This window comes from Mustela lutreola, chromosome 6 (assembly GCF_030435805.1).
Source record: "Mustela lutreola isolate mMusLut2 chromosome 6, mMusLut2.pri, whole genome shotgun sequence".
Classification (NCBI taxonomy): Eukaryota; Metazoa; Chordata; class Mammalia; order Carnivora; family Mustelidae; genus Mustela; species Mustela lutreola.
The window spans coordinates 37461891-37488727 of record NC_081295.1 but is presented as its reverse complement, the minus strand read 5'-3'; the positions used below and the strand labels follow the sequence as shown (position 1 = coordinate 37488727).

Genomic DNA, 26837 nt, shown 5'->3' with positions numbered 1-26837 from the left:
AAAGTAAGAGGGAACGTGAAAAAGGAGTAAAGATATGGAGGCAGAGAGGACAGTCTATGGCTCTGATCCAGAAATAAAGAGGAATTAATTCGTAGGTCAGGCACCCCCGCCAGACTGTGGCCCCTCAGACTTCATTTCCACCACATCCTTTTTCTGGTCAGAATTGCCAAGAGCTCTGCATTGCCTCTCCCATCAAACTCCGCTTCTCCTGTCTGCCCCTCGGTTTCCTGTAACTTAACCCTGCCTTTGATACACACTTCCAAATCTGAAGACTAGCATTATTGGGTGTTTGTTGGCTTTGTTGTGTTAGTAGATCAGGGGAGATTTAGTTGCTCCTTGTTTGGCTGGCCCCACACCACACCTGACCTAACAGGTGGCACTTTTTTTTTTGGAAGATTGCTGTCATTGAACTGGCAGAACAGCCCCTGTGGTAATTCCCTTCCTTTGGTCAGGTAGCGCTCACCAGGCCTGTCTGTGGCATCAGGTTTCTGTTAAGTTGAGTTCTGGTGAATACACAAGAAGCTTGGTGGGCAACTCACAAAGATCTAGTGAAAACACAGAATTACAGTAATGCGTGGCCCCAGATGCCATGCCCAGTAGAGACTTGAAAACACTTGTGCAAACGCCAGAGCTGAGGAAATGTGTGGGTCTCTTTCCTTTGGAAAGAACACGTTTTAGCCTCATATTCTGTCCAGTTTTCATTGTTAGCCGTGTGTGCCTCTATGGCAAATTGACAGAGAGACATCAGGTTAAACTTACGACTTTCTCTTTTAATTTTCTTCAGAATCTATCCGAGCAGTGTAGTAAGAGTCTGCAAATTCATATCACTTTTAAAAAGCATTGTGTTTTTTAAAAGATTTTGTTTATTTATTTGACAGAAAGAGAGAGAGCATAAGCAGGGGGAGCGGCAGGTAGAGGCAGAGGGAGAAGCAGGCTCTCTGCTGAGCAGGGAGCCCAACATGGGACTGGGTTCCAGGTCCCTGGGATCATGATTTGAGGCAAAGGCAGGCACTTAACCCACTGAGCCACCCAGGTGCCCCTTAAAAAGCATCCCTGAGTTGTTTGCCTCATTTCTATGCATTGAAAAATATTTTTAAAAGCATGTGACTTATCTGAACTCTCATTCTACATATATAGTCTAATTTTCTCCATTTGTTTTACTAGAGTTTGTTGTTCAGTCATGGTCTTTAATTAGCTTTGGTTACATAGTAGAATGGTGAGATTTGAACTGTATAGGTTAGTTCTTTACTAAGCTAGACTCAACATTACTTAAAAAACAAAGGTGCACATGAACACATTAAATTAAAATCCATGACTAGCCACTCATTTAAAAAATATATATTGTGCATTCTTTATTTTGATATAAAATTCACAAATATACTTAATTAAAGGCTGTGAATTTCAAAAGGGAAACAAGGATAATTTTCAGCAGTAGAAACCCGGGAAATCTGAAATGATGATATACATATCGCAGGTTATATTTGATTGAGCTTTATTTGCTATTTATGGAGACTAGACGACATCTCATTTGCTACTATCTCCAAATCATCAAATGCTGGAAATTTAGAAACCCCTACTACTTTTATGCATGTCAAGAATTCCTCGTGCTGTTACATACCTACAGAACACTACAGCTACTTACTGCTACCTACCAAACTTTGTGCAATAGGTCCAATTAAATTAGATCAATTAATTAAATTTATTTTAACCTCAAGGTCAATCAGAAGAGGTCTTTTATTGTTTAATTATAGATTTAATTACATTCAATCACTGAACTTGAAAAAAATATCCCCTTACAGCACTTAAATCTGATGAGACTCACAGAAGCACTCCTGTTGAAATATTATATTCTTCTGCCCATATTCTTTAAGCTGAGATGTACTAGCCAGAGCGAAAAGAGGAGGGAGGTAAGCAGTATTGAGGGGACATTAATAATAAACCGAGAGGATGGTGTTCCCCTCAGGGCAGCTTGGATCTTTGCCAGTCACCATGCACTGCCTTTTCTCATTTGTTAGTATCAGGAGTTAGTTAAAGATCTCTTGCACTTAAGAATTTGACCACCTTTTTGCTTTACATGTCTTCTTTCCAGCAGCCTTCCTCAAAACTGAGACTGAGTTTTCATGCAGCTAATAATGTAAAACAAACGGTAAGAGTAGGAGTTAAAACTGTTTCAACAACGAAATTGTTACTGATGATCACCATGAGTTTCAAATCTATTTCTTACCTAGTGATAGACCTTGTGTGTATCTTTAATAGCTTTACACTTGTGCAGGGAAACGCGTGCTGGCAGGATAGAGTATCTTTGTACTGCTTACAAATCCAGTCCTTTAAGAGACCACATGTGACTGCCCATCAGTGTTTTGAGCTACGTAATTATCTCCGTGTGAACTTCACAAGAGCTTTGCCTGTAGACTAGTTAGGGGTAGCCGAGACTTCAAGATTAAACCTTGTGTTTCAGCTCAGCCTAGCCTGAGTACCAGCATCACAAGTAATAAGCAGTGACAGTATCTCAGCTGGTCTTAGTCTATTCTCATTTTTGAAAACATGTTAAAATATTTGTGAAACATTGAAGAGCTTAAGACAGCGATGCTGCAAAATAGGGAGCACTTCATTCTCTGTGTTGCAGGGGCAAGTCAGAAGGATCACTGAGTCAGGGTCGATGGCAAGCAACCCAATAGGACCACCGGGTTTATCACCTTTTCCATTTGCTCTGGATCTCCTGTTCACACCCTGCAACATCCTAAATGCCAAAACTCCCCAGGCTTCCATTTTATATTAGATGTCTAAAATGTTTGTCAGGGTCTGATGACAAAATATTTACTTTCACATACAGATATCCTTATTAGTACCATGTAGTTGCAGTTTCAATGAAAAAAAAAAAAAGAGGAACAATAAAGGTTTTAACTAAAATGTCTGATAGTAGGGCTCTTTGAAGATACAGTCTTAACTTGTTATTCTATAATAATTAGAGTGGAATTAAGTCACTGTGCAAAAGGATGAAGGGAATCAGTGGCTATTAATTTTCTTCATATTCTAATTGGTCCACTGAAATATTTCAATGAAACCTTTACTCTAGACATCTCCTTTCATGATATTGTGTAAGAAAATAAATGAGTAAGGGACATAAAGGAACCCACCAATGATTGGAGACAGGATTTTCTTTCCATTGTCTAATAGACTTGTTTATTATTTTAAGCTGGTAAAAAGAGACTTATGATTCGTGTTGAAGAAAGAGTTATTTGTGCTTGATACATTGAAGACACTGTTTAAAAGCAGTTTGTCCTTATAAAAGGATGACCCCTGTAGTAATTGTTAGGCAAGGAGGGACAAATTCAACCAACAAAGAGCACATCTCGCCCCAAGTTCCCCATGATTTCTCCACATAGAGCAAAAAAATACACATCAATAATTTATTTGAACATGCACATCAGCGAGTAGCACCGTTCTGGCCACTCAGGAAACGAAAGGGAGAATATCAGCATTACCTAAATTTAAGAAAGAAAAAAAAAAAAAGAAAGAAAGAAAAAAAAAGAGGTGAATTACACCATTTTAATTGTCTTAAAAACACGGATAAGAAGAGCAATTAAAATATAGTCCTAAATAGTGCTAGCTAATGTAGATTACATAAGTATACAATATGATTCAACTAATAGTGCTCTGACAAGCATAAACCACCAGTTCGCGTAAACAAGGCCCAGGTCGATTGCTGAGAAAATGTTAGATTCAGATGTAATAAAAGTTACTTTTATTTCAGTCCTGAATGCAAAACACAAGTCAAGTGTGAAGACAGCATTCTAAAAAAGGTGGCTCTGTTAAAGCAAGGAGGCCATTTCCTTTTGCATTTTTATAATTTTTGAGTTCTATTTTTGACGTTCGCTTTCTGTACCTTTCCTCCCCTGAGCACTAATTTATCAAAAAAAAAGATTTCAAGGTGCAAGGTGTACATTCTTATCGTTATACCATGTCATCTCTTTCTGGAAGAGAGTATTACAATCAGCATTACAATGTTAATTCTTCTTCTCTGAATGTTTGTTTCACATACATGTATTTCAAAATCATAACGTTGATTGGGAAAAGAAACCTACGAACGAGAGAGTGATGTATTCATACACTTCCTATTGTGCTGTGTGTCTTTTCCCATCCCTTCTCCCCTTTCCCTGTAAAGAGCTGTAAAAAATTTAAGGCAGATGAGGTATATTGCTGAAGAAAAAGTTATTTTTGAAAAAAAACTCAAAAAAACTTTTATTCTGCCCTTCTACTCAAGAAAGACTAATCAACTATAAATCTAGTGCTAGAAAAAAGCAGGAAAGAGACTGTTTGCATGTACCATACTATGTCTTCTATTTCTAGAATGGCTTTTTGTTAATTTAATTTTAATAGAAAAAATAAGCACCTTAAGCTATGAACAGGAAAAGAACTTCATTATTAGTGAGTTTAGAATCCAAACGGAATTAGGAACACTCACTCAAACTCTTTCACTCATTCTCTCAAAGGCCAATGCTACTGATTAGAATTGTAAAGTGCTGTACTTAGTATAAACACTTGTATACACTGCAGACACTGAAAAATAACCCTCAAGCACATTGTGTTATAGTTCCAAAAATATATTTACAGTCTATTACAAAGATTACAAATGGAAGTGTCTAGGTGACTGTATTATGCTAATTAAAAGTATTTTACAGATTATTTTTCCTTAGGGACAAAAAACATTTTAGTGAAATTAAAATGATTTTTCTAGTCAATCAAAAAATAAATTAAAATATCAAATAACACTGTACAGTGATTTAAAAGAAAAAAAAAAAGGGTGGGGAGGGGTTTGGGAAGCAATCCATTTGAGTTTTTCTATAGCCATCTTTGGTCCTAAATGTGGGAAAACACATTATGTAGCACTGAAAATACCTGTTCTTTTGTGATGCTCTGCAAGTAAAATAGAAAAATATAGTGCATTTTCAATGTATTCAGAGCCCACTACAGAGAAATGTGTGTACAAAACAAGACAGTATAAATAAAATTTACAAGTTTTACAAAGGAACATTTACAGGTTTTTGTTTCTGTTATTTGTTTGTTTGTGGATGCCCACATTATCAAACAAGACCAATTATGACCGATCCCTGGGATCTTTCTCTATTAAAATCATTATAAACAGCCCAATTCTCTTTGGAAGTACAACAGTTCAATTCTGGGGTAGTTCATGATTTTCGTAACTTCGAAAGCATTACTCATAATATGCATACATTCCTGAAATATCTATAAAGACACATTTAATTATTGCTTATGAAATTCTAACACAGTAATCAAATAATATGGTTTAATAAATAAAGCTTAAAAAAAAAAAAAAAGCCAGATCCTTCACCTTTTCCTTACTCGGTAAAAAGAGCTCTTTCATTTAATAAGCTTCTGACATCAGTGTTCACAAATAAAAGGCTTTTTAAAAACTGCAGTGGTGATATTCTGTGCAGCCGATTTGTTTCTGAAAGGTGAAAATGTGAACTGCCCCTTTTCTCCTGCTTCAGAGTTCTAATATAAAACTTACTTCTTTCTATTCGTGTTTGGACTGCATTAAACAGAATAGGATATAAAATATACATCAACTATTTCTCCTAAATTTCCTAATGTCTCAATATTGAAAAAAACCTCGATGTGCTCGGATTAAATTTTAGGTAACACTGGATAGTTCTTGCTCTCAGACACTTGCCTTCACCAACACTCTTTAGATGAAGTGCCTCAATTTTTTATAGTCATAAACCTACAATTTGCGTTTTTTTTAAATTAAATTCTGTCTAGTAAAATCACTCTATAAACAATCTGTTAAAAGTGCCTTATAGTATTTATGGATCATTATTGCTTTTTTCATTGAAAAGATAGTGTGTTGTTTGATCTTTACAAAAAAATTTCTTTTTAAAAAATACCAGAGCTCTTGGCAACTTACATTTGTGTGATTACCTGCCAATTAGCAAATGATATCAAAACAGCACTGATTAAACAAAATAAAATGGCACAAAAAGGATACCAATGTTCTGACAGAGATATATCTTCAATCATGCTATGTGGTTGTTTTTTTTGTTTTTTTTTGTTTCTTTTTTTTTTTTTTTTTTAATTTGAGATTCTTTCAAAGGTACCCAGTGTAGCAATGTGTCATAGATTAACACTAAAAAGGTCCAAAGCTATAAACAACTTTCTAAAACAAAGTCCTTATGAAGAATAAACACAAATGATTTTAAAAAGGAATCGTCTGAAATCACATATTTAAGGAAAATATTTCATTGATTTTAACAATAAGATCATGATTTTATTTGACAAATATATTCTTTCTTAAATTCTTTATGTACATTTTAAAAAGTCTATACGATAAAAAGGAGGTTAGAGAGCTCAAGGTGTTTGGATGTTTTCAGGTAGTACTTTGTTTATTGTCACTGCTGTTTTCCTGGCCACCAGTGGTGGATCCTAAATTCCCTTTTTATATATTCTGGTGGCACTTAGGAGTTCAAGTCTATAGGTGCTTCTTAAATCTTCTCTTCACTGTAGGAAGGACCCAGGACATCAACTGTCTTCTAGCAGCATTCTTATGCATATACCGAAGGCCAGTACTGTTCTCTCTCAATCCATAATCTCCCTGATAAGGGAGAAATGCTTATCACACTTGGATGCCAGTTCCGTGTAAATGTAGCATTTGTGCTCTCATAGTCTGAACGCTGCTCATAATTTTCTTCTGATGGCCAACCAGTGTGATCCCTAAACTCATCACATCTCTGGAAAAGACAAATGCATTTTGTTAGTTATCTTACAAAGAATGTACTTGGTACTCAACTGTCATCAGCTCTTTAATTCAATCTTCTGTTTATCTGAGGCAAACGGATCTTATCTAAGTGGTCTTGGGTATTATGATCACATTCCTACAGTGGGTCAGACTGGCGAGCTGCATCAGCGTGCTCCTTCCCAAGAACCTAACTGCTCAGGCTCTCAATCTGCCGTAAATTCTTTTTAAACTGATCTGAAATTTTGTAGACAAAAATTAATCAAAGTCTTAAAAGTATTCTTAACTTAAGGTAAGATCAGTAAATGTTATTTGCATGGTATTCTTGAACCTAAGTGAAGTTTAAAATTTTTTTTAATTTAAATTTTTTCCAATGTTCCAAAATTCATTGTTTATGCACTACAACCAGTGCTCCATGCAATATGTGCCCTCCTTAATACCCACCACCAGGCTCACCCAAACCCCCACCTTCCTCTCCCCCAAAACCCTCAGTTTGTTTCTCAGAGTAGAGTCTCTCATGGTCCGTCTGCCTCTCCGATTTCCCCCCACCCACTTCTCTTCATCTTCCAATGTCCTCTGTGTTATTCCTTATGTTCCACAAGTAAGTGAAACCATATGATAATGGTTATAAGGGGAAGTGGTGCAAATGTAAGCATTTGGGGTTCTAGTAAATCAAGAATCTTCGATGATCACCAAAAGATCTATATTGAGTTTCATTATTGTAGGGTAATTCTGAGCACATTATTCGTTGTATACTTGACTCCAATTCAGTTCGATCATTTCACTACATTTTAGAAAAAAAATTACTTTCTAAAATGTGCAATACATATGTTTAGTAGCTTAAATGTGACATCGACTAACTGTGTCTGTATATGTAGTTTTACTTTTCCTAATAGCCAGGAAGATTGAGCTTAGGTATTTGCAAGTGATTAAAAGATGGCAACAGTACAGTAGCATAGTATTTCATAGTCATGGTCTAAAAAGACTTTGAGGATCCTAGTTTTTCAGTGAAGTAGATTGCTTTGGAGAGATGGGGTATACTTATGCCAGCTCTCCCATGTGGTAACTAGAAGGAAACCAAACAAGACAGCACACACACACTTAAGTTCACATAGATGCTACTTCCTGACATGCCAGGAGAGAGAAGCTGATTTCTGGCTCTCTCAGCTGAAACATGTGAAACCCTTCGCACAACAGTACATAAGATGGATCTGCTCATAGAACCTTGAAGACTGTTTCCCATTTTCAAACACACTGATCGAGAGGAGCTTCATTGCCCGTGAGTTATGTTGCAGCCAAAGAAGCTGATGTTCAGAGATGATAAGTGGATTTCCTAAGATCACATAATCATTGAGGGAGCCAGAGATGAAAATTTAGTTTTTTTGACTTCCAGTTCACAGCAAACTTCAAAAGTTGTTTTAGGAGGTCATTCATCAGGTTAAAAAATAATAATAATGGGTCAATCACACACCTTCCAAAACATAAGCTAAACTCTCAGTTACAGTTAATTGAATTAAGCTGCCTTGGATCTCTTCAGAAAGTAATCCTATTGGATGTCAAAATGCATTTGGTATTGGGAAGGAAGCTTTGAGTTTTTAATGTCATAAAAAAACGTGGTGAGAGAAATCCTCCTTTGCAATGGAGAAAGTTTCTTTCTTTACTGCATAGGCACCAAGATGATACAGTGGTTAAGGAAAGAGGAAGGCTCATGGTGTGGTGTTTAGAACACCGTCTATAGAGACAAACGGATTACCACTTACTAGTTGAGTCAGTTTGGAAAAACATTTACATTCTCTGAGCCTGCGCCTCATTGTGTATAACACTATTGACTTAAAATTATTGCTATGAGAGTTTAAAAATGGACTACAACTTCAAAGGTCTATTTAGCACAATGCCTGGCACATAATAAACACTTATTAAAGAGATGCTTTTCTCCCTGATTTTGTGGTTTACTTCTCTTTAATATATGGCAGATGACCTGATGTATAAAGCTCAGATTGTACATAATATATGCTTAAATAGAATTCTGAGAGCTTCAACTTACTCGATAGTCATCCTGGCCACTGATTCAAGGGAGTTGTAGCCAGCGGCTGTGAAGTTATCTTTATACCTTTCCATCTTAATAGCTTGTAGCCATTCTCCAACTGAACAAAAGGTAGTGAAGTCGGGAGTGTTTTGATCCAAAAGAGGACTTATTGGCCTAGATACGAATGAAAACAGAAAAGCACATTATTTTTCTTTTCATGAACCAAAAAAGAATGTCTTTGCCTAAACAAACAAAAAAAAAGCTATAAAGAATAAAATTACATATTCCAATGGGTGTTGTAGTAATGGATAAACAGACAAGTTAATACAAATCTAAAGGCTACCCGGGAACTACAAACTCTGAAATTGACATTGTATTTAGATTTTACGACCTCCGGAAGCATCTTCCACACATTTCTAAAATTCCAGCCAACAGTATTTGTAATCAGTCCATATTTATTTGTTCACTTGCTTCACCAAAAGCAGCTGTGAGGGAAGGAAGCACGTTTGACTGTGGACTAACTCGTTCTATGTGGTGCTACTGAGAACTCCGTGCCTTCGCTGTACTGATGGCACCCTTGAGAGCGCCTAGTGAGTTCCTACGACCTACGCAAGGGCACACTGAGCATCAGGTTCACCTAGTGGCTGGAGCAGAATGATTTCTAGCGCGCCTCACAAAGGGTGGGTTGGGGGGCAAGTGCAGAGAACGGATGCAGTGTTTTGGACTCCTTTTGACGGGTAAGCCCCTTTCATCACTCACTGAGCTACTGTCATAAACTTTAACGTCACAGAGTATTACTAATAATAAATAAATAATAAGTAATAAAACGAAACTAGTTTTAGTTTTACTAAAAGACTCAAAGCAAAGCAAATTGCCTCATGCAAAAAAGTAAGGCGATAGTAATAAAGACCCACGTAACCGGAGTACTGACTTGAAAATGTGAAATGCCCCCTAATCACAAAATTCCAGTTGGAAAGTCTTCTAAAACAGATAGCCAGTGATAGCTCCCATAACTTTTAAGAAAACCAAAAGGCAATAATAATAGGTCTCATTAAACACTAATTTAATTAAGGTAAGCCATCTGAAAAGAAAAACACAATAAATTTCACACCGGTTCTAGTTTAACCCAGGTGTCAGCTTGCCACTGGGTTAGGACTGAGGAGATAAATGGATCAGGTGAATATTCGAATGTCTCCCAGATTCCATCCACTTAGGTATTTCTTACCTACTACAAGTTCCCAGGGGTGTTTTCAGACTATTTGGGTTTCGAATCATTTTGTCTAGAATTCCAACTATCTGCTCAAACTTCGGCCTTTCTGCACGTTCCTTTTGCCAACAGTCCAGCATCAATTGGTGAAGACCAGCTGGGCAGTCCATGGGTGCTGGCAAACGATAACCTTCTTCTATTGCTTTTATAACCTAATAGCCAAAGGGACATTAAAAATATTACTGATTGAGGTTCAGTTATAATAACATGCATTGTCTAGCAGGCGAAGAGATTTATTGAGATAAGACTGAAGCACCCTTCAAAGCTTTGCAAAAAAACTGTTTTTGTTTTCCTGAACACCCATAAACATTCAATGTGTTATTAAGGAGTGTATGAAGAGCACGATCTCATGACCCTTCTAGCTGATTTAGGAATTAGGAGCAGCGATTAAGTTCAACTAGGTGCAATAGACAAAAAATTTTCATGTCATCCCAGAGGTTTTTTAAAGGGAATATTTTATGGAAATATTTTACATGTATCTGGCTGTACATGTACATATTTGCCTATGGATGTATGAATTCTTCAAGTTGTAAGAGGAAGATCTGAGTTACCCAGAATCACCCCCTGCAAAGTTTCAGGGTTCAAATGACATTTTCAAACTAAATCTCAAAATATGTGAATGTGCTATGATAGAAAATATTACCAAGCACACTATTACTTTAAATAATATAGAGCCTACCTACTTAGGAAATGTATAAGGTTATAATATAGAGTGGGGTGTTGAACGAGGAGTATACAGGTGGTTCCTGAAGGTGACTGTACCACATTCCAAGTTTAGTGACCTCACACTGGCAGACTGAATGAAATCAGCCTTGCAAAGGGGCAAGGGAATGGATTACACCAGGAAATTGGGAAAAGTTAGAAATTAGGACTTTCCCACTCCAGAGTGCTGGTTGTTCAAGTTTTATCAGCACATCGCTTTCTATTTATATCTAATAACAGCCTGAAACACTGCATCAAGCTTTGAATGTTCATGAAAAATAAGTCTCCAAAGACACAGGTACATAGCAATAAAAAAGTCTGAAAACTACTTATACAGACTTGTTTCTTTTTGTTTATATGGAAAGCAAAAATAGATCTTAAACATTAGAAATTGTTAGAAATTGGAGCAGCACAAGAAAATACTTAAGAAGGCAAGCAACACAAATAAGGACTCGTAAAACATTAACATCATGTCAAGGGGGATTAACAAATCCTTTTTGATACTGACTGACATAATGGCAGTAGAAATGTTTAAAAAAAAAAAAAAAAGATGGGAAAAAAAACCAGAGGTAGCCTTGAGTTTTTGAAGAAAATAAAGCCATAGGTAGGCAGACAGAAAGCTGGTTTTAAGAAATGTTGATTAACTTAATATTTGTAGGGAAACATATCTCTGATGCTTGTTGACATTCAAGAATAGCACATTAAAATATAAAAAGTCGCCCTTTGGGATGAATGAAGTAGCTGGCATCAACAGTTGTTTCATAAAGTCCTTCATATAAAAAAGAAAAAAGGAACGTTAAGAAAAATCTATATATGTAAATTGATAAAATTTAAAAGGTAAATAGATTAACTTAATTATAGTGATTTTTGAAAAGTACTGTAAGACAAATCCTCAGCTAAAATTCTTTCCTGATTACTACATTGTACGTCCTGCACATCCGTTTACTTGTACTTTGGAAAGCTAGGTTACGTTATTTAAACAGTGACTAAGTTGTAAATAAGTAAATCGACAACTTCTAATAATTTATATATTCAAAATGAACAATAATGAGCAATCGGGAGACATTTTTTTTTTTCCTAATTGGGAAAAGAATGACTTTCCTTACGTCGGAGGTTGCTTGTATTTGAACCTAAGAAATATCTTCCTGATTTAACAGGACTCCACTCCCATGCTTATAACATTGGGGCAGCCCTTACTATTTTGAATCATCTTCTAACCAATGTCCCTGCTTGTGCAATGCATGTAGAGTGATCTTTCCTTTTTTTTTTTTTTTTTGCCTTGAGAATAATCTTTAAAAATGCAAATCTAGGGGTGGCTGGTTGGCTCACTCGGTGGAGCATAAGACTCTTGATCTCAGGGTTGTAAATTCGGGCCCCATGTTGGGTGTAGCAATTACTTAAAAATTAAAATAAAAAATAATAAAATGTTAATCTAAAATTTATCATGATTCTCCAGACATTAATATTTTTCAGCAGCTCTCCAAGCCTTCATAAAAACATTTAGAATTCTTCATCACTGAACCCAATATATTCTTAAGTCTTTGTGCCAATGAACATAGTACCATTAAATGACTCTTACAGGAATGAGTTAATGAACCCTCTGTGGTTTCTCCTATTGCAATATAGGAATTTCATGATTCTTATTATTACAGCAGGGAAACATTAATTTCAGCACAAAATGAAACTTCCGGCTTTCAAAGATACAGTGTTTTACAAATTTTTAAAGGAACAGCAGCTAAGGACAGCACTTAAAATAAGAGATTCTCTGGATTGGGAATGGACTTTGGAACCTTAAGTTTCCCATTAGGAAACAGGCACCTATCTCTAGGAGCACTACAGAAAATTGCAGGGAAACTTCAGCTTCAGGGCGCACACATTGGCATAATCCAAGATATATATAACCTTTGAGGGGAAACCTGCTGATAGGGGATGATTCAGGCACAAACTGAATCTAAAGGTTCTACAGTTTTTATTTGGTTAACTGCATTTTATTCCCAGTTGGAAGAGTAAAAGGTACTTTCTGCAAATAGTTATACATTCTTGGAAACAATAAGGCACACAGGTAAAATGGTTGAACCTACGTTTCTTAGAGCATTATGTAATTATTCACAAAATTCATTTAAGACATCTTCTTAAAACGACCAGAAACCTGTTGGACAGGGATTCTCCTGTCCAAGAGATGCTTTTCTCCCTGATTTTGTGGTAGATCTAGCCTTAATATTCTAATAGAAGTCCAAGAAAACAGAAAAATATTAAGCAATTTCTAATTCTAGATAGGTCTGAGATTAATAGGAAGTGACTTTGGTAAATGACATGTATATAGGGAGCACTTCTTTGGTATATACTGTAAAGAAATACTTAGAAATAAAAACAAAAGTTTCTTGCTATAAAGTGTTTCAGTATTATTACAGTATGGTCATTGTAATTAGGAGAAAAAGGAATACAGAAAGACCCTATGATACTGGGCTTGTAATAACTCAAAACGGGATCTAACATGATTGATTTCTGCTCTTTGCTCATGCTCGTTTCCATTCCATTAACTTCACAATAATATATGACCCACATTTTATGCAATTAAATATTCTGGACCACACATATAGGATGATGGCAAAGTTTTACCAAAAAAGATCAAAATTTTGTTTCTATCATAATATGAAAAATAAAAAGTCATAAATCAGTGGTGACTTTTAAAAGGAAAAGAAAAAAAAACAGGGCTCACAATTTAACGAGAGTAAGTTTAAAGTGTATTATATTTTTGAAATTCTTAAAAAACGTCTTCTGAGCCTGGGTTGCTCAGTGGGTTAAAGCCTCTTCCTTCAGCTCAGGTCATGATCCCAGAGTCCTGGAATCTAGCCCTGCATTGGGCTCTCTGCTCAGGGGGGAGCCTACTTCCTCCTCTCTCTGCCTACTTGTGATCTCTTGTCTGTCAAATAAATAAATAAAATCTTTAAAAAAAGTAAAAAGTCTTCTAATGAACCATTTTAATAATTTATGGACATGTAATTATTTTTATCATCTTATGACTAACTGCTAGTTAAACTAACAATTTATTGGTTTAACTTAAAGCAAGAAGAAATGACTTTGTTGAGTACTATAAACAGAAAATATGTAATCTATATAATATAATCTATATATATAAAATATAATCTATATGAAGAATTTCAGAATTTCAAAATTTGAGGGTAAAAGTTTTATTTGAACTAATTAACACACATTTAATTAAAAATAGCTACTGTGAATGCTAAGAGTATTTTCAATTTCTGTAATATTTATTATCTTTGACTGAATTTACACACAGAAAGATCTTTCTTTGAAAGGCCATTACAGAAAGGGCCAAACATCTTTTTCAGAAAAAAAAAAAAAGAAATAAAACTAGAAATTTATTTGGGAAGCTCACTCTCAAATTTAATAGCAAATAACTAAATTCTAACTGTTCCCATTGCAGTGAAAATTCAAGAAAATTATAAATACATGAACATACAATAAGAATCCGTTCAAGTGTTAATCAAACAATAACCTGTTTGGATGTGGTCATCATCAAACACATGCATATTATCTTTTACCAAGTTTTTCTTACTCACTGCCCTGCCCAGCATGCAAATAAACCTTTTTGGATACTACCTTACTGACTTCTACAGTACTCCTGGATCAGAGTGATCACAGAAACCTATTTTTATTCAGCATTCAGCCTGGAATTTTGTGGACTGGCTTACAAACATAACCATCAATTTACATATTGTTTCTCACGGTGTCAAAAGTCTTAAATCCAAGGCATTTGAAATTTGAAGTCTTTCTAAAATCCCTGATAAATTCCTGTCAACTAAATTTGAACAATGTAAAGATAATGAATTCATTTGATAAAACAATATAAACTAATTAAAAATAATAATATTTGGTTAGAAAGTAAACTTCCCAGAAAACACAATCTATTTGCAAATACACAAGATTTCCATATGCATCGGTGGTTGTCAGATCTCTTAAGTCTCTCCATGAACTCCTACCGGAGACTTAAAATAAAAAAAATTTTATCTAGAGAATTTTTTGCCAGAATGAGGTTCATTATTTTGATTACTCATTTTTTTTACCATTTGCATTTTGAAACTTATATTTTTTAAAGATTTTATTTATTTATTTGAGAGAGAGAGAGAGAGCATGAGATGGGGGAGGGTCAAAGGGAGAAGTAGTCTCCCTGCCAAGCAGAGAGCCCAATGCGGGACTCAATCTCGGGACTCCAGGATCATGACCCAACCCAAAGGCGGTCACTTAACCAACTGAGCCACCCAGGTGCCCCTGCATTTTGAAACTTAAACATGTAATTGCTCAAATAGCACTTCAAAACGTAAGTATAAATAATGAGCATTATCCTATAAGAGAAATATTAATATAAATTTTACTATAAAAACAACTGTGTAGGTAATCTCTTACTATTATAGAAACATGTGTCTGAATTTAAACTTCAGACTTTCATAATTACAAAAAAAGAAGAAAGGTAGTGCTAAATGTTCTAGGTCAGAAGTAAATGTCCCTGTAGACATAATTTCATTTGATCAGTAAAAATATTTGTTAATTCTTGATACACTAATTATATATTCTTGAAATTTCATTTTCAGGAAAAAAACAAAGAACATTTAAGGAATTCTAAAAATTAAAATTGAAGATTTTTTTTTCTTCTTAACCATTTCTCTTATTTGTTTTTTGGAAGTTAAGTGAACTTTGAATTTAAGTCATCTTCTATTCCTGTCATTCTTTTATGTTTGAATCTAGTATAGAAGGAAGGTGTCAAAAGAAATGAAACTCCACCGAATGTCTAGGGAATGTAAATATTTCTCTTTCTCTGCCCCAAGGATTTGTTTGCCCACATTTTGACAGTCCATGAAATCTTTGACACTGAGTCCTGTCAAATATTAACAACTTTGCCTCTGCCAAACGGACTCATCATTTAGACTTTTATCTTTAAAAAACAGAAACCAAAACCAAAAAAACAAAGAAGTTTCATGTCCTCTCTCAGTTCAAAACACCAAAACATCTAGATGATTTAAAAGTTCCACCTCTTCAGGCTGTGAGCTTTTCAGTTAATTCAGAAACTACTTCAAACTTACCAACAAATGATCTGACTTTATTTGTCAAAAAAGAACCATTTAGAAGTTTTAGGAATTTGACACAGTAAATTCTAAAAATAACCCCCCCAATACTGATTTGATATAACAATGTTTGAGACCTCTTTATGAAAAATAACTCAATTTTATCTTTAGTCAGCTTCTGTTGCTGTCCATGTCTATAATACTTCAAGAATTCACTACTCCAGTTTGCTAGTCACATCCTTCTTTTAAATGGCAATACAGACTTTCCTCAAGCACCACTTACTTCTTTACTCATTGAGAACATGTATTTTTTTTTTAAAGATTTCATTTATTTATTTGACAGACAGAAATCACAGGTAGGCAGAGAGGCAAAGAGAGAGGAAGGGAAGCAGGCTTCCTGCTGAGCAGAGAGCCTGATGCGGGCTTGATCCCAGGACCCTAGGATCACAACCTGAGCCTAAGGCAGAGGCTTTAACCCACTGAGCCACTCCTTCATAAAGTCTTTCACCAATTTGCCCCAAGTTAATCTGCATATCAAGTCACTACCAATGTGCACATCTCTGTTCAAGGGTAGGGAGTCTATTTGGTTCATCTCTGCACACTTTGCTAAGCTTTTGATTCTGGTCTATTCAGTACACCTTCTTGGAAAATTCTCTCATTAGCTATGAACCAAAGTCTTCTCAGATTTCCAGTTCAAATCCTAGATTTCACACTTGCTCTACTTCTATCCAAATTTCACTCACATTTTCAGTAAGTTGAACTGTATGAATCTGCTAGTATTTGAACATTTCTGACTTATGTGAATACCAATTTCATAAAATCCAACCTAACAGAAGCAAACATTCATTTGCACTTATGCTATATTATTTTATAAATGGTTTCTTGGTGTGAGATGTATGCCCCCAAGAACTCCATCACCTTCTTTTGTCAAAGGATAACAGCATGTTTTATACCTTAGTGTATATCACGATGCATATTTAGTTAAGTGCTAGCTTGTTAGGAATTTCCAAGAGCACTCCCATTGTGATTACATTCTAAAATATCACTACGAAACACTTACCAATACTGATCATAACATCGAGTTTGTCTCATGAAATTAAAATTTAATCAGATCAACCAACAATAGATAATTTAAACCCGTTTTCTCAAGACTTTAACAGAAAAAGAAAGATAAGCTTCAAAGACAAAATAAAGCACTGTCTTCCTTCCCCTCCTCTCTGCAAATGATTCTTCCACTCCTGTGACTTTCCCACTAGAGATGGGCAAGCACAGCATCATTATCTTTATTAGGACAACATATCTTTTGTATGCTTCTACTACGGCGAGAGATTTTAAAAAAAAAAAAAAAAGAAGCAATTCTTCAGAATGAAATTAACTGAACCATTAATTTATGGTAATCTTTATGGAAATAACTGTGACAACTCAGCAATCATATTTTTCTAATTCTATAAAAGTTTCTTCTTAGGAGCCATGACCTACATGTTCCAATAACAATGGACATTAATGTATGAAATCTTTTTCATTTAACGAGTGTAACACCTACATCTTGATTTGACATGTCCCAGTAAGGTCTTTCTCCATAAGACATAACTTCCCACATGACTATTCCATAGCTCCATACATCACTGGCTGATGTGAATTTCCGGTATTGGATGGCTTCGGGTGCTGTCCACCTTACTGGAATTTTTCCACCCTGTTATAAAAAGAAATTGAAATTTTAAATATGCATAATAACTTATAAATCATTTATAGCAGAACTATAAAGCTGCAGTTAAACACTTGTATATTTGGTTAGCAATTCAGCAACATCTCATCTATCCGTCTTGATTCTCTCTAAGTGTATTTAAACGTACTAATCTGTTTTTAAAATGTCATTACAAGTTTTCATTTTTAAGGCAACTCAATTTAATGGCCCCTTAGGCTGTCTTAGGGCAAGAGTCTAGTCAAAGGACAATGACAAATTAGGCAACATAACTATGAAAAGGGAATGAAATATAAGGAATTTAACTAAATCTTCATTTCTTTTCTTCTTTCCTGATCTCACGAAAGTTGTAAGAATTAGTAGCATATTTAATATTCTTTTAAAATCTTTATTTCAAATAGGATTATATTTCTCTGCTACAATTACAAGAGCTAGCAACTAGATGTTTTTGTATAAAACTGTATATTATGTTCATGAACACCCTGATTATAAGACAAGCATGTTGCCATTCTGATCTTACTTCTCTTAGTCTACATGTAGAGTGGAAAAGCAGCAGTGATTCTTCTAAAAGGAGAAAACAGCATCAACAAAAATCTGAGATAAATTTGCCTCTTTTCTACTGTTGAGTTTCATATTACATCCTGCTTTCTCGGTCGGAAAACCTTAGGAAGACAAAGAAGTGCGGAAAGAGACTTTTTCTTACAGTTGTTGTATAGACAGCTTCTGGATCATCCTCTATAACCCGGGACAGGCCGAAATCGGACACTTTACAAACAAGATTGCTGTTGACAAGAGTATTGCGAGCTGCCAGGTCCCTGTGAACGTATCCCATATCGGCCAAATATCTCATTCCAGCAGCAATTCCTCTCAGCATTCCTACTAACTGAATGACGGTAAATTGCCCATCGTGTTTCTACAGGAAGACAAGAATAAAAGTCCTTTACTTTCAAAGGAGGACAATTGTTGTGAAAACTGCATTCTAGTCATTTACTACAGCATAATAGGAATTATTAACCAATTTTCTACATAATACAGACATCTGTGAAAAATAAAGTGGTTGTTGATTCAACTGCCCTTCAGATAATACAAAAAATCTTTGGTAATCGTTTAGTGATTTAATAATCGTTTAGTTACTCTTACTGATTAAAAATAGTTTCAGGTTGTGCAGATCCAAAAGTATACACTGATTTTTGAGTCAAAGTTAGGGAATGGAATATCTGAAAATATTATCCCTGACAAGTAATTATTTTTTGTTATCTGCTAAAAATTATGTAAATAATCTAGAAATACATAAAGCGATGAAGACACATATATTGAGATATGTTTTTCTCCAAATAATAAAAAAGGGAAAGGAGAAAGTTTTTGATTAAAGATGAAGAAAAACTAAGAAGTAGAAAGTGGTTATGTTGGCTGACTTTGTTTTCATTCTATATTTTTCCTTATTTTGCTGTTGGTGGGAACACTACTTGGAACAAAGATTCTCTAAAACAGATGCACTAGCAAATGGATTTGAGAGCTCTACTGCAACCAGACTGGCCACCATCTATTTCTAAGCCATTATTTTAAGATTTTATTTATTTATTTGACAAAGAGAGAGGGAGGCAGAAAGAGAGGGAGAAGCAGGCTCCCTGCTGAGCAGAGGGCCCTATATGGGGCCAGATCCCAGAACCAGCCCAAGGCAGACACTTAACCAACTGAGCCACCCAGGCACTCCTCCAAGCCTTTTTTAATTCACAGATTTCTCCAACTGAGTTGTAAATATGTTGCATGAGGATATTGGTTTGAGTTGATAAATTTGCTAGGTGATGCTTTATTCCAAAGAAGTGATAGTTATGCATATCATAATGATGCAGAAATAAAAATTTCTCTAAATCTTCAGATTGTTTACAATTTAAGTTGAATGTATCATTCCAGATTATGTATGATAAAACTGCATGTTCTCTTATTCTTTAGACTATTTTCTCCTCGCCATTTAGAAAAATGTTAACATGTGTTTATTCTTAGGTGAAAAGTCTCAAAGCAAAATTGTGTATGTTTATATATTTAGAATTTATTACAAAATAATCACATATTATTAATTTTCAAAATGTTAGTAATTCTATCTTCTACATTCAGTGTTCATATAGCAATAAGATAGAAATGGTTCCACGCAGCAGAACTGGGATCATCGTGCTAATAATGAATGCTCTTCTCTGTATTATCTCTTCCTACTAAAAAAGTAAAATGTTACTCTAGAACATGTATTCAAATTAAAGGGCTTCTGGTAGGTAACCTCTGTACTTGAGGGAATGTGTTAATAAGTGCTATTGTTTAAATCACAATGTAGCAATTCCTGGCTCAAAAGGATTCTAGTTCAAACCAGACTAGGATTCTGATTTTTAATCTCATCTGTTTTTCTAAAAGCAATTTTCTGATCTGTTAAAGTTTATAATGTTTATTTTTATACTGTAAAAAAATCAAGTTATTATAGTGGTAGTATGTATAGTATATTTAGAATGAGAGGATAATTTTGGTACCTACCCTGAGAAATGCATCAAGGGCTCCATTTTCCATGAATTCTATTACTATCATGACTGGTTTCCCTAAAATTAAAAAAAAATGCACACACACATATATATACATATATATATCTATAAGAAAAAAAAAAAAGCATTGCTTCAGGAACCATAACCTAAACTTCAGGCTTATTCCCATTCTCACCCTTGATAAAAAATGTGGTGCTCTTCTGAAAGGCTGAATGGGTGAGCTGTGAGTGTTTCTAACGTCCCCAGTGCTGCTGTTAAACTCAGAGTCTGGAAGTTTGTTTGGAAGACGGTTATGATTCACAATTAAACAACAAAGTCAGTGTGTTCTTCTGACTTCTGCTCTCTGAACAAAACTCAGAAAAAATGACACTTGATATAAAATGTAAACACTAAAACGTATCACTTTTATGGCTACTGAAGCTGAATGAAAATATCAGTCACTCCGTCTATCAGATTTATTCTTTAATTCTCATTCTGCTTCATTTAATCCTGAATTTTTTCAGAGGTAGTCACATAAAAGAAGAAGTTAGTCCATAATATACCAAGAAAAAAAATTCATTTAGAATATGCAATATATTCATGACTTGCTTTTTGATTAGGTACAAAATAACACTTTTTTTCTGACAGTCAGGGTGATAAATGAAAGATATCAATATCTACCTCTTGTAACCACCCCTTCCAAATGGACAACATTTGGGTGGTCAAACTGCCCCATGATGCTTGCTTCACATAAAAAGTCTCTCCTTTGTTTTTCTGTGTAACCAACTTTGAGGGTTTTTATGGCTACTGCAACATCTCTTTTCCCTGGAAGTTTCAAACGACCACTGCAGACTTCTCCAAATTCTCCTGAAGTAATAGAACAGGCAAGTGTATTTTAATCTCAAAAATATTTCTTCTAGCAAAGTAAATGCATAATTCTAAAAACACTTTTAAGCTCCCTAAACTATCTGTTATACAAACTGTTTTTTTAACTGGATCAAGGCAAACTTTTTAAGGAAAAAAACACAGATTTGAAATAGTATATTTAATGTACACTGATGATTAAAGCATAAGGGCACATTTGCAAATTCTGAACATTGCTATTTCTTTTGCTGTTTGAAAAGCAAATATTTTTTAAAGATTTAAAAGTCTGGAACTCATATGCACCATGACTGCTAAATCTAAGGGAGTTGGATCCAATACACATAATTACTCTGAAAATATGTTGTATATGTAGGAAATAATATCCCTTTTAAATAATTTATACAAATTAATTTTCTGCATGGAATTAAACAGCTAACTGATAACCTACAAATACATGAAAAAAGAGATAAAAATGAAAGCCCAGCAGGAAGACGGTTGATCAAGTAAGAGGAAATGTATATTCCACCAAAATTCAGGAACATTCTAATTAAAAAAAAAAAAAAAATACTGAGGCATTCCCTAAACAACAGGCCAGAACTATTATGCAGTAGCTTTCAGTAGAACAGTATCTTAAAAATTCAACAGAAGGTAAAAGATACAGAGATTCTCTGTGGCATATGCTTCTTTTTCACTTTTTTTTTTCTTGAGCTCTCATAAACAAGTACAGCCTCATTGCTTCCAACAGTTCAGGTAAATGCAAAAGTTCTATACTTGAGGTATAATTATTTGCCTGTCATTATGATATATGACTTTCGATCCTAGCTAAATGGAACAGCTGAACAAGGAAGCTACAACAGCCTTACCTGCACCAATCACACGCTCAATTTTAATACAGGAGGCATCTAGCTCCTTGGCGAATTGATGGACAGCTCTATTTGGATCCTCATAGGTTTCAGGGTCAATGTAGGTTTTGGTGCCTGGAAATTTAACTGTAATGATGTAAGAAAGCATGACTGTGATGAAGCAAAGCACTTATTGTGCAGTCAGCCCAGGAATTTCATTATGCAGAGTGCTCCTTGGAACAGTGAACTTGCTTCCACATCACCTGAGTCACAGCAGTTTCAACAGACTACTTCAGTCTGTTGGCGTATAGGTATTATCTGCAAGCTTCTATAGGTAACATAGGATCCAGCTCATAGGTTACGAACTGAATTGCTTTTCCAGTAAATCAACAAAAGACATCACCAAAATTCTCTGACATGACTCTTATCAGACTGGAGGTTTAATTAAATTCACTGCTATCATGGCATAGTTCAAGCCATATTGAGGTTTGTAATGGACTTGGCAACACATTTATAAATCTATCAGTCAGTCAATCAATCAAATTAATACACTGGGAAAAGAAGACATTTCATTTACAGGTAGCCTACTACACTGACAGCAATATTAAAAACATTTAGACATCTTACTTATTCTTTTGATTTATTTTCTTAAAGACCAGCCACTGTTGACATATACATAAAATTAGTACAAGATATGAGGGACCGCTATCACAGAATCAGAGAGAAATCTACTAAAGACACAGTTTCATCTTCACCTTGAAGGGCAGTAGAGGCCAGATGTACAAAATGCAGAGTAAAGTTAGAAAATTTACAATATTCCTGGGATCTGCTAACCATGTATGACAGCAATTTGAAAGAGGAATGGTTTATATGAACTTTCAATTATAAGGCTCTGGAAGGAGGTAGCCAATATGCCTCAGAAAAGGTAGTCAAAATTCAAACAACATAGAATCATCTTAAAAGTTAAAATCTTCTTAAAATGCACCCAGAAGCATGCAGGTAACAGATAATGCTAAGTCAACTTTAAATGAAATTCAATTACAATAATGTATTCCAAATCTAATCATTTGGTTAAAGACAAAGATAAGATAGATAGGCATATATTTGGTTATATTAATGCAATAAAAAGAATTACACTATATCCTCAAAAAAACTTTATTGTTTTTAACAAAGCCACTGAACAATCTTTTCATTAAATCTTACTATTTTGAGAACAATATATTTCTTTATGTATTACACTACAGCCTAACTGTGCTTATGTCATCACATTAAATTAAAAGTATATTTTAAAAATACATAACAAACAAAAAGAAGCAGAATGTCTAAAGAAAATGGGTTTAAAAAATCTTGATTTATTCTGCTGTAGTTGATTGTTTATCCAAAATTGATTGTCTTAAACAATTATTGTTGCAGTTTATAAAACTGACAGATGCTCATTTGTTACTAAAGCTGAACATGAAAAAAAAAAAAACAACACAAGAAGAAAAGAGAGAGGGTATAGAAAGAGAAAAGAGAGAAGAAGGAGTACAGGGAAGAGGGGGGGAAGAGAAAAAGAGAGAAGGGAAGAAAACAATAGGTTAACCTCCTAGATTGGCAGGCACATAGAGAATGAGCCATCTTCTCCCTTTTTATTCTCTTTCTTTCTTTCTTTCATTGTTTTTTTGGTTTTGTTTTGTGATAAGGGAGCTAGATTGGAGGTAACCTTCTGCATCTCAAATGGGTCTCTGATGGTTCTTTATTCAAGCTGTCATAAAACATTTTGACAGGCCAGAGCAATTTTGGCATAAAAACATGAAATACGGCCCAGCTTGGATTCAAAGACATTGTTAGAAGAAATGGTAGGAGGAAACAAAATGTAAATTGGAATTGCTTCACTAAACTTCTCCATTGTGTTTATGTCTTTAAATGTAGCACTTGGGGCCATGGAGAGTTGAGGGCGCCTGATACAAATGACTGGACATTCTATTAAATTCAGTGCTCTAAAAGCTAGTTAAATGGTTGCTTTCATGTTTCTGTAAAAATTCAATCTGGTGTCTTAGCACCTAAGAAAATTGTCTGTATACTAACGAAATAAAAGGACACCAACTTGTAAATAGCTGGTGACCATAGTTTTGTACTTTACGTATTTTAGATACAGCTATAAAATCAAATAAAATGCCTGGTACTCATCAAATGACAAAAAAAGATATCCTGTAAAAAAGGTGACTAGAAAATATCAAGCATTTACCAGGATAGGATATTGTTAAGTGCACTTTAGTTTTTCATTATTCATTTAAAAATGGATGTTTTAAGAAAAACATTAACATAATTTCTGAATAGGTTGGTTTGTTGTTTCTCTCAATTTAAGTGTATGAGCTTTTTTGTTTTAATATCTCATTTCCATTTCTCATGAGTGTTAAATATCTTAAAACCACCATTGACATTTTGTTCTGGGGATGAAAACTGTTTTTATATATCATTTATCTCGTCTATGTCAGCAAGGAAGACATGCAGCTCTATTTTTGTCTGATTACAAACTTGATGTCAAATGTAAAAAAAGCAAATGGCATCAAAATATTAAAACTGAGTGATGACAATTTAGCATAAGGCTATACAACATGTTTTAGATAAGCCATGTTTCAATTTACCTTCTGCATTAACCTAAAAGCTAAAAGCAAATAAGCTACAATGTATTTGATAATTTGGGGATGTGTCAGATATATTGAGTAAAGGAAAGAAAAGTGACATACTGATGAAGGTAAAATTAAATGATTCAGCTATCAAATTATTCACAAAATGGGTAGAATTGGGCATTGTAGGAATTATAAGTTACTCTTCTAGATACATATTAAACTAGATATAAAAGTTCAGGTATTCAAGTTTTGATTTACTTTTTCCCCTGGGGGAAGATATTCTCTCATGTTGGGAAAAACAAAAAAATGTAACCTCCATTTTTTCTGTGTATCTCTATAAACTGCCGATGGCAAACTCATCATTGGTAATAATAGTAACGGTAATAACAATGCTCACAATTTATGACTTTAAACCACACATTTTCTTGATTGATGTTTATACATTTTTGTGACCTTAGGATGGGTACATGACAATATCTTCTTAGATACTGACAAAGTAATTTGATAAATAACACAATGATTGATATAATTCTTAGGCCAGTTAGGAAATTCATCTATTCATGAGAAATTTTAGTAAATATTATGCTACCAAGAAAAATAATAAATACAATTGTCTTTTAATATTTTCAAGGATTAACAATAAAAGAGTGGGTTTGGATAAGAACATCATTAAGTGTCCGAACTCAAATCATAGGATCATGAGATCTTTACTTTGGCTACGTGAAGTAATAATATTTATTTGCATAGCTCTCATTTTTTCCTTGGTCATCCACATTGCAACAGGAATAAGATTAATGCAGAGGGGCATCTACTTCCTTTGGTTTCCAAAGATCTCTTCTAAATATGACTTCTAAAATCAATTTTTAAAAATCAGGTAACCCAAGGCCCCAGAAAAACAGTGGAAGATTGAATCCTATTATTATGAAATTGATATCAATATCTACACAACAGACAATGTATAGTAGCTGAAGAAAAAGAGGCTCCATAGCTTGGCCTTTCATGGTAGCATCGCTCATTGAGTGGGAAAACAAGGTTCTGCCTTTCTACTTCTAAATGAATTCCTTAGCTAGAATACAGGCCATGCAACTTGTAATGGATTCTTGTTAGAATGGTATGAAACACTTGGGCAAAATTTGCAAAACGAAAAATCGTGACATAAAAGCAGCTAAATATCTTGCAGTAATATTAAAATTTCTTGTGAGAGATTATATTTCTCAAGCTATTCCATGTTTTTAAAATTCACATCATATGATTTTCATTCTAAATATCCTGTTCAAATGCTTTAAAGCAACATTTTGAGCTCATTATGTACTTTCAAGCATGAGACATTAGGAATTTTTTTCATGCCAATGCTAACAACCAGGTGTCTGTATTAATTGGGGTACATAATAATAAAGAAAAACCAAACACTTACAATGAAAGTAAAGCTCTTCATCCCCTTCTTGGTCAGCTTTGCTATAACCACAGTGCCTAGAAAAAAATCAGATTTTTGATGATCTCAGCCAATAATCTTACTTTATATATTTAAAATTCAGTACAACTGCTTTAATTCTTTGACAACATGCTAGTTAGAGCAATAAACAAAATACAAAAAAAAAATCTTGTCCATAGTTTGAACTCATTGATAATAATATAGTAACTCATATGATTAAAAGAAGTACAAAATATGAAGTACTTGTGTGAGATAATGTAGAGAGAATATACTTTATAAATTTAAATTTATCAGTGAGTGAATATTTGCTTATACTTTTTTCTGAAAAACAATAGCGATAACAAAAGATTTTAAATGGTCTCCACTGACCCAGGAACTAAATGTGTACATCCTTCCTCAGCTATCTCCTATATTTATGGTGAAAACCTAACTAAAAGTAACCAATAAAAACACACCCAATAGAAATTACAATGCTCATTGCACTTAAACTAAAGGCAATGAATGATTAAGCTCATACTGTATTTGACCTTGGGAGAAGGGAATTTATTGACCTTTAATATTTCGTATTTACTTTCAAAGTTCTAATACAAAGTTACTTACTTACCTACAAAGTTACTTACTTATAAAGTTCTAGTATTTCATATATATTTCAATTTGTACACTAAATACTAATAGGCTGACATAATTCTGAAAAGTCAATAAATTTTGTGTTAAAGATTAGAACAAATTTGTGTTCTACCTTCTTCCAATGATGAAGCCAAAGACCATGAACACCAAAATGATGGTCCCTGCTACTGCGACCACGGCAATTATAATAACAGGATTCTGTTCACTGGAGACGGCTGTCGCTGGAAAGAGAGGAAAATAGGCTCAGAAATACTCAACACCATGTAAGAACTTGAGAGGGTAAACAAAATCTTATGAATAAGAGATATCTATGTCTTTTAATTCACCTCTAATTTTAAATAAATGCATTATGTTGTAATAATATTAAATTAAATAAATGCTGTTTTGTGGGGTTTTTCTTTTGCATTTTAAAGGCGTGGTAAGG

The 26837-nt window shown here is 34.4% G+C and overlaps 1 protein-coding gene across 5 annotated transcripts in view; it reads right to left on the bottom strand.

Moving 5' to 3' along the window:
* Positions 1-3155: 3155 nt before the first annotated feature.
* EPHA7 (EPH receptor A7) overlaps positions 3156-26837 on the bottom strand; it is a 171140-nt gene continuing 147458 nt past the window's right edge. For 2 of the 5 annotated variants that reach the window (XM_059177055.1, XM_059177057.1), the window contains exons 8-17: positions 26526-26634; positions 25769-25824; positions 21764-21889; positions 20718-20903; positions 20053-20114; positions 18236-18445; positions 17374-17523; positions 10006-10199; positions 8799-8954; positions 3156-6749 (exon numbers count right to left, since the gene is read on the bottom strand). In XM_059177055.1, coding sequence (XP_059033038.1) covers positions 6635-6749; positions 8799-8954; positions 10006-10199; positions 17374-17523; positions 18236-18445; positions 20053-20114; positions 20718-20903; positions 21764-21889; positions 25769-25824; positions 26526-26634 — 1364 coding nt within the window. In that variant the 3' untranslated portion in view covers positions 3156-6634. The other 3 variants (XM_059177056.1, XM_059177059.1, XM_059177060.1) reach the window with 2 other exon arrangements.